Raw genomic sequence first — 13139 nt, 5'->3', positions numbered from 1 at the left:
TAAGGTTAAATTCCATTTATTTAAGGCCGCCTTGCATAGCTTGACATTCTGAAGAGGTGGTAGTCTAAAATAAGAACAGAAAAGATTTTGTTAGATGTCTGCTAAAAAGAGAACAAATTCCTGCCCACTACATAATGACACAGTACAATTATATTTGTGGACTCCTATCATTTAGTCTACTGTAGCATCTGGATTATCAGGGTTGGTGGGAAAAGGCTTTTACTGCACTTAACACCAGAAACAATATAAGGGTTGGCTTGTATAGACTAATTATGTGTTTTTTGCAGGTTCTAAGTCCTCTCTACTTTATCAGTCGGAGTAGCTCAGTAGGACACCTATGCTCTCTTATATTTCTCCCCTTGGTACTGAAAAACAAACGTGCCTATTGTTTCAGCTCTACATTTGACCTAAAATTTAATCTATCCAAAACTCCATTCCTTGTGTTCAATTCTTCATCTAACACCCCTACATTAAAATGTAGCTCGCACTCGGTATATCTCATATTATATATGTTACCAGCTGCTTGGCAATAAGCCCGCACTTGGTATATCCCATATTGTATATGGTACCAGCTACGTGGCAATATAAATGCCCATATATGTATACAAAACAAAAAAACAGTTGTCAGCACTTATCCTTTACACTGCATATCTGTGTGTATCTAGCACAATGAAAGCATGAGGTATTAGTTCATATTTTGATCAAAGCATTTAAGCCTGCATCCAGTATCAAGAGCACCTTTGTATATGCAGGTCCTACACTGACCTATATGCTTTAAACACCATTAAAATGCAGTTAAAATAAGATGCACTCATCTCCCAGGAATATGGGTTTACATCTAGCAAGGGCTGGCTTGTGAGCCATATCCAAATGTATATATCCCATATTGTTAAATGTTTTGATCAAAATATGAAATAATACTTCGTTATCATTTTGCTAGATACACACAGATATGCAGTTTAAAGGATAAGCGCTGACAACTGTCTATTTGCTTGCAAAATTATGTTGCCTCCACCTCAGAAATATGTCCCACATCTGCCCTTACCTCTCTGAGACCTCTAAACATTGATTTATGCTCTCATCATTTCTCTCCTTGACTACTGTAACACCTTACTAACTGGCCTTTCAATAACTAAACTGGCTCTACTTTAATCCTTCTTGAAAGAGATTGTCAGGCTGAATTTCCTTTCTAATCTTTTTACTAATGATGCAATTGTCATTGGAAACTGTTTCAGGATGTAATTGAAAATTTTGGTTCTCATTCCATTCTTAATTTTTAAAGCTTTAACTCTGCCCTGAAAACAGTTTAGTAGCAGATGACCCCCATCACTTACACCTGCTCTTCACAACTTCTATACACTACGACAGTCACATTACAACATTACATCCACCTGCCTGTTCTGCTTCTCGGTACACTTTGTTTCTGGACTTGCATAGAAATTAGCTGGGTGACCAGTTGATCTAGCCCTACTCTACATTGTGTGCCTGGTCCACTCTACAGAGCAAGCACTTCTACCTTATGTCTCATTTCTCTCATTGTTTCAAAATGTAAGCTCTAGTCTACAATGACTATACCATAATAAATAGTGTATGTATTTCCCCGATTATACAGAGCTGTGGAATATATTGGCTCTATATAAATAATAGGAATATTAGTAATAAGTCTTACTAGATAAATGTGATTTCTTTTTTTATTCAAAGGGGAGGAATATTTTGTAAAAAAAGCCCCCATCCTGACCCTAATTGTTGGAGAGATACACCCTGAAGGGGTGTTTTCTATCTTGTACCCTTTGTTTCAGACTGCATGTGCAGTAGTCTATACCTAGTGCTCACTGCTACATCACGGTTTACACTACTGTCTCTTTAAACTCACTGACATCGGGTGTGTGCCAGTGTGGGCTGGATGTAGACAGAGCACTGTCTACTCTATAATGTTAAACGCTATAAAATTATGTAATTCAAAACTAAATCATAGTGTATAGCATTGGCATGTTTAGACTCCTATAAAGGCCCTAAAGTGTTCTATAGGGTAACAGAGAATAATAAATAAAATTATTTTATTTTATTTATTTTAAGTATTGTAAAATAGTTTAAGCTCTGCATCTGGTTTTGCTTTTCAAAGCACTGCTTAGAGATGAACGAAAGTGCAATGAAATTTCTCACAAAACTGGCTTCACTGTGCAACAGGCCATTTCACAGAGCTGCGAAGTTCCTCTGTGCGTCTCCATTAGCATAATGCCATTTCACACTGTATCTGTAAATTCACGTTGTACCTATTGTCTGTTAGTAGAGCTGGGATGACAACTATAAAATAATTCTGCTGTGTGATGAAGATTACAAACTTTCACTCATCTCTAACAATCCTCATACTTCCACCAGCACTGAGTGGGTGCTGTGAGAATAATAATGATGTACAACATCTGTAAGATGATTGCCCTATGAATAAATCAGCAGGAGTATGTGCAAAATAAGTAAGTAGCAATGCTTAACTGATTGGCCTAATCAGGTGACTATACTGTATACCTGATATGACAAACGCGTAAAAAAAGAAAACAAAAAAAACAGTCATTGTTATTGAGAGGGGAACATGAGTGGCTCGGAGTGACAGAAGATCTTTAGGGACATATGGAGTCAGACCACACAGCAGGTAGCATTCAGATGGTGGGGACAACAGGAGCGAGGGGACCTTAACCTAGAATAAGAATAATCCTCTCAGAACAGGGCACTTATCAGCCACTTAATCTGAGGATATGTGAACACCAAATGAACATTAAAAGGGGTTCTACTAGTCATAAATTGTACAGACATTTTAACCATGTACATAATTTTGATCCATCATTCTGGAGGTGAAGGAATATAATCAGTGCAAATAGAACACAGAGGTGGACATCTCTTAAGTATTAAGACAAAAAGACAATCTTTGGATTTTTAATATAGAAATCTTAACACCCTGGGTTATATAAATCTTACAAAATTCTTATAGTGTTGAATTTAGACTTAATATTTCAACATAGGCAGAGCTAAGGTTTATATGAATGGCTTGATATCAGGAAGTCAAGTTTCTTCCTATCCATGTGTTCCCTGTTTTTGCCTGATGAAGATGGCATTTGATATTAAAACATATAGCAGTTGGGATTACTATTACTTGTGTGGATTACCCAAGTACTACTGACGTCTGCTGGATGAGCTGATTATGTATTACATACGCTATACTGTCAGTGTCCTGTAAGTGCATTTATACTGTATATTCAGTACTAAAAGCGTTTGGAGGCTCTATGTTTTTCTGACAGCACCTTCTGGATATATGTGGTAACTTACCAGTGGAGTTTTATTTCTGGGGAAAAAGAACTTTGGGTGAGGATCAATTAATGTTTTCAGACACACACTAAAATTGTTTTGCAAATGTTGAGAGATACCATTGCAATTTTTGATTTATAATGTCTGTATTATTTATGCCCCAGATTATCAGACTTTATTCAGTAACTCTCTTAGCAAAATTATTCTTACCTAGGACTTCCGGGTTTCTTCTGGTACTTTTAAAACAGCTGGTATTTTATCAGGTTTAAGTGCCTCATACGGTCTGCCATAACCTCCATCAGTCCCAATCTGCTGATCTGTCCTGGGATTCGAGAACTTTGGTGGATTCATCACTTCATTGATAGATGGACACCTCGTGGCAGCTGCTGCTTTAGCAGCAATACTTCTATGCAGAGCATAGGAAGGTACAGGACTTGCCTCAGCAAATTGAGCGATAGAGTGGGAGGCACACAATCGGTACAGCTCATCCATATCAACTGACATGGAGACATATGATGGAGCTTTTAGGGCACACGCATCCTGCATTTGATCCTCAGTTTGGGTAGAGCTGTCTGTGGTAACAGGCAATGAGGAAGGCTTTGTAGTAAACCTTAGCAGATTCTGCTTGTTCGATTCCTGTGGCTCCTGAACACTGGTGCCAACCATAATGTAAGGAGGTGTATTCACCACTTCTTTGGCTTCCTCGGCCACCATATAAGCTGGAGATGTGTTGAACACCGGCTGCACACTGGATGGTGGAGAGCGTTCCATACATGGATAAAGGTGGGGTTCCACATACTTTGATCTCCGACTCACTTGTTCTGTCACCTGAGCATACTGTGAATTCATAGATTGGTCCAGGTGCCCTGATTTATAGGGTTCCCCATTATTGTTGATAAATACATTTCTTCTCTGTTGGGCTTTTTCTAGAGAGATTTTATGTTGGTTCAAATCAGAAAGTGGATGTAATGTCCACAAGTTTTCTGGTTCTTTCTCACCTAAATGTAAAACGTAAAATAATTCTACTGTTACTTATTAAATTATCTCACTGCAAATTTGATATTCAATGTATGAATAAATATTCATCAAATTCTAGGTCAACAGAAACTGAAAAAATAGTGATCGGATTTTAGATCTCAAAAATAATGTTTTTTTAAAAACTTTCCCCATTTGTAGATTTGTCATCATGTCACAGAAGAGCTTAATTTAAATAATAACTAAAGTACATATATATATATATATTTAGTGGAATAAACGGGCTGATGCAAAATGGAAGTAACTTACTCTTAAAAATAAAAAATAAAAAGCAGAGAGAACTTGTGTGCCATGTGCAGAGCCGTGTGCTTCTCAAAATGCTTCTGCATCACCAGCATATGCACCTGTCATTATCTTCCGTGCCTACCTGCACCTGCCCTATAACAGTACTTATATGCATGTTTCTGCAGATCTGTATGAGTCATTTATGCGGGACACACCTTTAGTGTACGCAGCCTGCGTTCGCACGCCCCTTACCTCCGACATACCTCCTCTCCAGGTGCAGGAGGGCATATGTGCGAGAGTGACTCAAGTCTGCATTGCAGCATATGCATACACTCACATTCTGGGCATGAGCAGAGCGAAATCATGCAAGATACACTACGCAAACTGATGTACACCCCACTCTGCATCAGCCCCTAAGATTAAAGGTTTTTCTTAAACAAAAAAGGGCAAACACAATAGAAGTTTCCGCATTTCCTTTCAGCTTTACAACTTATTTTGTAATTAATAATTGCCCTTAAAAAAAAATCACATTCTACCCTCTTACTTTTACTGTCCATCACGTTCCACTGCGTTGCATCAGTTCTTTCATATGACTCTGGAATTGCACTTTGACTGGAATCATCTGAAAATCCTGGTGTATTGACTTGCACTGGACTATTCGACCTTATGGAAATTTGAGAAAGAAGGTATTTCCCATATTCATTCATGCTGGATGCCGAGTGCTGCTGCACAGAAGGAGATGAAGACTTCTTGTACAAACCCTTTTGTTTGCTTCCAGTTTGTGAGGGAAAATATATATTTTGTGGAATTGGCTCTACATATAATGAACCAAATTGCCCTGCGGCTGATGCATGCTGCATAGGATCTTGAGAAGAGACCATTGATGTGGCTTTGGCATGCTCAGGCAAATGAGGAGTGACCCTGTTTTCTGTTCTTGTGCCATAGTAGGCAGATGCTTGCTCAGCAAAACCCATTTTCAGCTCAGTTGTGCTGGTAGTATTGTATAGTATAGTATTGGGTGTACACGCATCCTTAGCAGGCATATATGCAGGCTCATAAAGATTTTCATCTACTGGATTGCTCCCTGCTAAATGAATGTTATATAAGGGGGATGATGACATTTTAGGTGTTTGTGGGTTTTCTTTGGCTTCAGATTTTTTCTCAAATTGTAATGGTGTCTGGTTTGGAGCAATAGTTTCTCTCACATTATTGAACAGCTGTGAGGACACTGCTTGTTTTGCTGTAAAAATGGCAGATTTTGGATCAGTTAACAGCCGTGCTGCAGGATCTGGGTGCGTGAGTACGTCTGCTTCAACTGGTAAATATTGTAAGGTATTGGAAACAATTTTGTCAACAGGCCCAGAAATATTTACAGGAATTTGGAGCTTTGAAATGATTCTTTCAGGAGAGAGAGCTTCAAAATAGGGAGAAGCTCCTTTCGTCTGTGTATCAGACAGGACACTGCTGGGCTGCGAATACTGAGTATCAAGTAGTACTTGCCCCACAGTGGCGGTGGTACAAGCCTGCTCATGTGATGTTTTTGGTTCCATTTTATCTGTCATAAGTAGAGTTTTGCTCGGTACAGCCGGTGCTCTTTCACCAATGTTTTGTGACGTGTGTGATTGTGCTGTAGATAACACATTATTTAATCTCATAGTAGCATTTAAATCAGCATCAGCACTTTGTTTTGGAGACACATCCACCCCTGGGCTGGTTTGCTCCTCTTGCTGGTACCTCTCACTTTCTTTATGCCCTATTACTTCCTGCCCTGGACCTTTTTTTGGATTTGATATCTCCCAATGCAGTGGATGCTTTAGTACTTCAGTAATTAATGCATCTTGTCCAGCAATAGAGTCTTGATTCATACTTTCTACAATTTGAGATGTGGCTTCTGTTTCAGTAATTAGGTGGTTAGGAGTTTCTGGTTTCGCATCTTCACCAGTGCCAAATTTTGCCCATGTATTCACTGCGTAAAAAACAAAGAAACATGATAACATCGGTGGTAGTGACTTTCCCGATAGTGACTACACAGACAGTAACTACACCGACATTTAAAATCCGAAGAATGACACCCGGACATGACAGAAACAGCGACTTACCATTACAGAGAGACGGTAAATTCCCGACCCAATCTGTTTCCGACTGTTGAAAATTACGTCACTTGAAAACGTTCATGCTGTTAAAGCGCCAATGCAAGGACCCGGTTTACTATAATAATCTCATGTAAGTAGTAGGTTAGGGTTAACCTTACTGTCAAAAGCAGGGTCCATGTATAGCCGCTTTAAAACTGAAAATTTCACAGTCGCATTTTCAAATGACGTAATTTTCAACTGTCCGGAACAGATCAGGTCGAGAATTTACTGTATCTGTGTAATGGTAAGTCGCTGTTTCTGTCATGTCGGGGTGTCACTCTTCGGGTTTTAAATGTTGGTGTAATCACTGTCGGTGTCGTCACTATCATTAAATCGTACCCCACCTGTTAAAATCTATAAGATGAGACGTAGAATTGATGAATGGTACATAATTACGGCCGATAGAGAAAGATTGCAGACGGAGAGGTTGGAGCTAAAGGCATATGGGAATGGACAGTGTGTGGCGAGAAGGCAACTCTATCACACAATGTAAGCAGTTACTTATAGCGGGAATGGAATTGGTTATTAATGGAATAGGACATCTAGGAAGCTATATTGCCATGTATGATTAATGCAACCATCGCTAAACCTAAATGGCAGTGTAAGGCTGAGTCTGATAACGTGATGTTTATGTTAGGATCGTAGCTATTGATAAGCCTTTAGAACCAGACTAGTAGAGGTCTTGATCTATAGCAGCCACCTTTCCCATAGAACTATATATTTTACCGGTACTCGGATGCCCCCAGGACTTATTAGGATAACTGTGGCACTGGATAGAGTAACTGGAAGACTGGAGGCGAAGGCTAGACCTGGGAGTGGGTCCGTAGCCAGAAGAAACGTCAGGGTACAGGGCAGAGGTCAGGGCTGGCAGCAAACAAGCAGGTCCAATATTCAGGCGAAGGTCAATGTCACAAGCAGAGAAGCGAGATCCAATATCTAGGCAAATTGTCAGGGCAAAAGGCAATCAGGCAAGGTTCAAAAGTTCAGGCAAGGTCACAAGGGAGAAACAGCATCACACAGGCAGTGGACGCTATAACCGGCATCGAGGCTAAGCCCTCCCTGCCTTAAATGCATGGAAGGGCCAATCACACAGGGGAAGTTCAGGAGGAGAATAATGTATTATAATATGTTGCGCACCGCAACCTGACTGTTCAGCTGGCCGGCTTGTGGCGGTGAATAGAAAAGCATCCCAGGTGTCATGACGACGGCTGGGACACTAGCCAGGAAGTAGGAGTGAGTCACAGTTCTTTGCCGCGTTCGTGACAGTACCCCCCTCCTTGAGGAGGGGTCAAGGAACCCTGACATCCAGGTTTTCCAGGGAACTGTTTAAAGAATTCTCTGAGGAGTTTATCAGCGTGCAAGTGTCTACAAGGAACCCAGGAGGGTTCTTCTGGGCCATAGACTTTCCAATGTAGCAAAAAATGGGTTTGTCCCTGGACTTTCTTAGAATCAAGGATCTTCTCCACAATATATTTGTGACATTCTTGCACGTTGTCTGGCTGAGGTTTTTATGACTTATGGATCCTGAACTTGCTAGACGAGGCAAAGGGTTTCAAGATAGACCAATGGAACGTATTCGGGATTCTCAATGAAGGTGGAAGTTTCAGTCTAAAGGCAATGGAATTAACCTATTTGACTATAGCAAAAGGTCCAATGAACCTAGGTCTAAGATATTTGCAGGGCTGTTTGAGCCTAATATTCCAGGTGGTAAGCCAGATTTTATTACCTACTTTGAGAGAACAGTTCCTGCGATGACGATCTGCAAATTGTTTTGATCGATAAAGAGGCCTGGAGTAAAGCGGAGTGGACATTTTTCCAGATTGTTCTTAAGTGAGAGGCCGTAGGGCTTATACCAGAAAGACCAGAAGGAGAAATGGAGGATAGAGAATTAGCCCTGGGATGGAAGCCATAATTACAAAAGAATGGAGACATGCAGGTGGAGGAATGGCAAGAATTATTATAAACAAATTCGGCACAAGGGATCAAGGAATCCCAACTGTCATGAAACTTGGAGAAGTATAATCGGAAGAATTGTTCCAACGATTGGTTGACTCTTTCTGTCTGCCCATTAGACTGTGGATGGTATGCAGAAGATAAGCTGATGTTGATGCCAAGGAGTGTACAGAAAAATCTCCAAAACTGGGCAACAAATTGCGAGCCATGGTCGAAAACAATTTCTTCAGGGAGAGCATGGAGGCGAAAGAGACGAATAATAGAGCCAAAGTTTGAGCGTTGGACAGCTTGGCCAACGGAACAAAATGTGCCATTTTGCTGAACCTATCCACCTCCATCCAGATGGTGGTGTGTCCAGATGACCAAGGTAAGTCTACAATAAAGTCCATTGAGAGATGTGACCAAGGTTTAGTTAGGCAAGGCAGAGGCATAAGTTGACCCGGAGAAAAACTTCTAATGGATTTATTTCTTGCACAACATTCACAGGAGAGAACAAAATCTTTGACATCGTAGGATAAGGAAGGCCACCAGACCGTGCAAGAAAAAATTTCATTAGTTTTGGAAATTCCTGGATGTCCAGCAGTTTTACTTTCATAGGCTTCAAACAATACCACTTTTCTGAGATGAACTGGCACGAACGAACAATCGGTCTTTAGGGGTCTCCGGTGTTATGGTCACCAGTGCGGCATAAACTCATAGAACAAATAGAAGAGATCTTCACCTTTAGCAGCCGACCTTTCCCATAGAAATAAAACAGATGTAAGGAAAAAGATGGCGCTGATGGTGTAAATATTCAAAGTCTACAAAGTCAATTATAGCATCAAAGTGTCCTCAAAGTTTAATAATGAAATAACATCAAACGACCAAAACTCCGGAAATAATGATGATGATGTTATTCTTCTATGCTTGATCCAATCCTCCAATATTGATCTCATAGATGAACATGAAAAAGAAACGAAGAAACATACATAGCGTAACCTGTAAATTCCGATGTAACACAGGAAGCTATCCCTATAATGCCCGTGTATAGAAACTAGTACACATGCACCACGTGATAGGGGAAAATTTCCTTAACCCCTTAAGGGTGTACACTTACTAGAAGTAGTGAAATTTCAAGCATTGAACCAAACAGAAAATGCTCTTCCTGTGACAAACTCCTTCAAATACGAATATCCACTCCATCAAAATAGGAACCAAAGAAGGGAAAAAAGTATATGCTCCATAGTGTAAAATCTTCACATTTAATTTCCACACATAAAAACATCACATATATAAAAAACACTGGAAAATATAATAGCACTGAGCCCTGCTACAACGGAGATAGATGGACTCTTACCGTCCTTCCTTTCAAAACAAGCGTAATTGATGTTAAGTCCAATATCGCCAGCTGTGTCCCGGGTAACACTTCCGCGATCAACGCTGTATGAAGAGAAGGGACGACGGATGGAATCTCCGCTGTGTGCGTATGACGTCACTCACCCCCAGCGGAGATTCCATCCGTCGTCCCTTCTCTTCATACAGCGTCGATCGCGGAAGTGTTACCCGGGACACAGCTGGCGATATTGGACTTAACATCAATTACGCTTGTTTTGAAAGGAAGGACGGTAAGAGTCCATCTATCTCCGTTGTAGCAGGGCTCAGTGCTATTATATTTTCCAGTGTTTTTTATATATGTGATGTTTTTATGTGTGGAAATTAAATGTGAAGATTTTACACTATGGAGCATATACTTTTTTCCCTTCTTCGGTTCCTATTTTGATGGAGTGGATATTCGTATTTGAAGGAGTTTGTCACAGGAGGAGCATTTTCTGTTTGGTTCAATGCTTGAAATTTCACTACTTCTAGTAAGTGTACACCCTTAAGGGGTTAAGGAAATTTTCCCCTATCACGTGGTGCATGTGTACTAGTTTCTATACACGGGCATTATAGGGATAGCTTCCTGTGTTACATCGGAATTTACAGGTTACGCTATGTATGTTTCTTCATTTCTTTTTCATGTTCCTCTATGAGATCAATATTGGAGGATTGGATTAAGCATAGAAGAATAACATCATCATCATTATTTCCGGAGTTTTGGTCGTTTGATGTTATTTCATTATTCAACTTTGAGGACACTTTGATGCTATAATTGACTTTGTAGACTTTGAATATTTACACCATCAGCGCCATCTTTTTCCTTACATCTGTTTTATTTATATGTTTTTCTAGTACCATTGGGGATTGTGTACTGTAAGGTGAGAGGCTGCTTTTGGGTCTCATAGCGCAGGTATACCTCATGTTTGTGATTGACCTTTCCCATAGAGACTGGTTATGCTCACAGGTACTCATATGCCCCCAGGGCTTATGCTCAGAGTAGTATGAGTTTAAGCTAACACGGCAGCGCACAGGTACAGGAGGTAGCACACAGAGTAGCGGCATGCCAGAGATCAACGGACTGGACAGAGCACCAGAGGGTATGCCAGGTACAAGCAGAAAGGTCAAGGTCACAGGTTTAGGATCCAGGGACAGGCGATAGGTCAGGGTCACTAGCAGAGGTTCAGAATCCGGGTACAGGCAATAGATCAGGGTCAGAAGCACAGGTTCAGGATCCAGGGACAGGCAAAGGTCATACACAGGTAAGAAATCACAGGTTTCAACACCAAAGACAGGAACAGGAGCAGGCAGCAGTACTGGAACAGAACGCTATAACCGGCAGTGAGGCTCAGTCCTCACTGCCTTAAATAGTACAGATGGCCAATCAGAACACAGTCCAGAAAGTGCTACCAGCAGTAGTATAATTAATTTGCAGAGACTGCAGCCAATGACATTGCAGAGTGCCAGCAGTAACCCTAAACCTAATCAGCCTTAATTGGCTGATCGCATACAGCCTTGAATGGCTGACCCTGCACATACCTGCGCGCATGCGCCCGGCTGTTAGACAGCTGGCCAGGCGCGGCGGGCAGCAGATCTCCAGTGTCCCGCTTGTTGCCCAGGCAACCGGGATAAAGACACCGGAAGTGGCGTCCCAGTCATCATAACGACGGCCGGGACACCCGAGGACAAAAGGTAAGAGTCGTGGCGGTGCCTGCGGCCGCCGTGACTGCTAACTTCTGGAGGTGCCACTTTTTGAAAACGTTGAAGACTTTCCCAAGGTTTTGGGTTAATCCAGCATGAATTAAAGTAGGAACAATGATGGAAAGACGTTCCGCCGGTGGGGAATGACAGGAGACAAAACTCCGGGAAAGCTCATAGGCCTTAACGTTTTTAGAACCTAGTCTATAGGTGATGGTAGACTTGAAGCAAGTGAAAAACAAAGCCTAACGAGTCTGTCTGGAATTCAGATGTTTAGCAGACTCAATGAACAACAAATTCTTGATTTGTGATCTGTAATGACAGAAAGAGTGTGCACTGCCCCTTCAAGCCATTCTTCAAATGCCCATTTTATGGCTAAGAGTTCACGATTGCCCATATCATAATTAGCCTCGGCAGTAGAGAATTTCCGGGAAAAATAAGCACATGGATGCCGTTTATAGTCACGAGGGTCTTTCTGAGACAATATGGCTCCCGCACTTACATCGGAGGCATCTACCTCCACCACAAAAGGTAGGTCTGGATTAGGGTGTCTAAGGATAGGAGTGGAAATGAATGCAGCTTTCAGAGCCTCGAAGAAATTAATTGCATCGGAAGTCTAATTAATGGTATCGGCTCCCTTGCGGGTTACGGCAATTCTGAGAAGTTATCAATACATTTCCGATAATAATTTGTAAAGCCCAGAAACCTTTGTATGGCCTTAAGATTGGTTGATCTTATTTAGGCCACGAAAGACTATGCAGGGTCGGAGCGTTCTGTCCTTCTTGGAAGCAAAGAAGAATCCTAAAGGAGACTTAGAGGATCTGATAAAACCCTTCTGAAGGTTCTCCTTTACATAATCTTTCATGGCTAGGGTTTCAGGTATACAGAGAGAGTACAACCCACCCTTGGGTAGTATGGAGCCAGGGACTAAATCTATGGCACAATCGTAGTCGCGATGAAGATGCAACGTATCAGCAGCTCTTTTGAAAAAAACATCCCAGAGGTCGTAATATGGCAGAGGTAATTGGTTTGGCAGAGGTTGGATCAGCCAAACGGGCAGAGACAAACAGGATGATGAACAATTAGAAGGCCACTGAACAATCTCTCCTTTGCTCCAATTGATGACTGGATTATGTAGTTGGAGCCAGGGGTGCCCCAGGATTAAAGGAACAGAAGGACACTTAATTAGGTAGAAAGACAAATGCTCAGAATGCAAGGGCCCTACAGTGAGTTGCTAAGCAAGCGTTTGAGAGCAAATCTTGCCACCAGGTAATGGACCACCATCAAGCCCGCATACAGTAATGACTGGATCAATCTTCATGGGAGTAATTCCCTCGGAGCTGGCAAATGTCTAAAAAGTTCCCAGCTGCACCACTGTCCAAGAAGGCAAAGGTGGAGAAAGAGTGTAAAATTGAAGCTGGAACCAAAAGAGCATTTTTGGAAGAT

The 13139-nt window shown here is 41.3% G+C and overlaps 1 protein-coding gene across 2 annotated transcripts in view; it reads right to left on the bottom strand.

Annotated features, from left to right (window-relative positions):
• The window catches only part of CABYR (calcium binding tyrosine phosphorylation regulated), a 28094-nt gene continuing 14955 nt past the window's right edge, over positions 1-13139 (bottom strand). The window contains exons 4-6 of one of the 2 annotated variants that reach the window (XM_075213431.1): positions 5102-6523; positions 3508-4295; positions 1-64 (exon numbers count right to left, since the gene is read on the bottom strand). In XM_075213431.1, coding sequence (XP_075069532.1) covers positions 3508-4295; positions 5102-6523 — 2210 coding nt within the window. In that variant the 3' untranslated portion in view covers positions 1-64. The remainder of the gene's footprint in view (positions 65-3507; positions 4296-5101; positions 6524-13139) is intronic. The other variant, XM_075213432.1, reaches the window with a different exon arrangement.

The sequence above is a fragment of the Mixophyes fleayi genome, chromosome 5, assembly GCF_038048845.1.
Source record: "Mixophyes fleayi isolate aMixFle1 chromosome 5, aMixFle1.hap1, whole genome shotgun sequence".
In the NCBI taxonomy this organism is placed as follows: domain Eukaryota; kingdom Metazoa; phylum Chordata; class Amphibia; order Anura; family Limnodynastidae; genus Mixophyes; species Mixophyes fleayi.
This window is presented reverse-complemented; position numbering and strand designations above follow the sequence as displayed.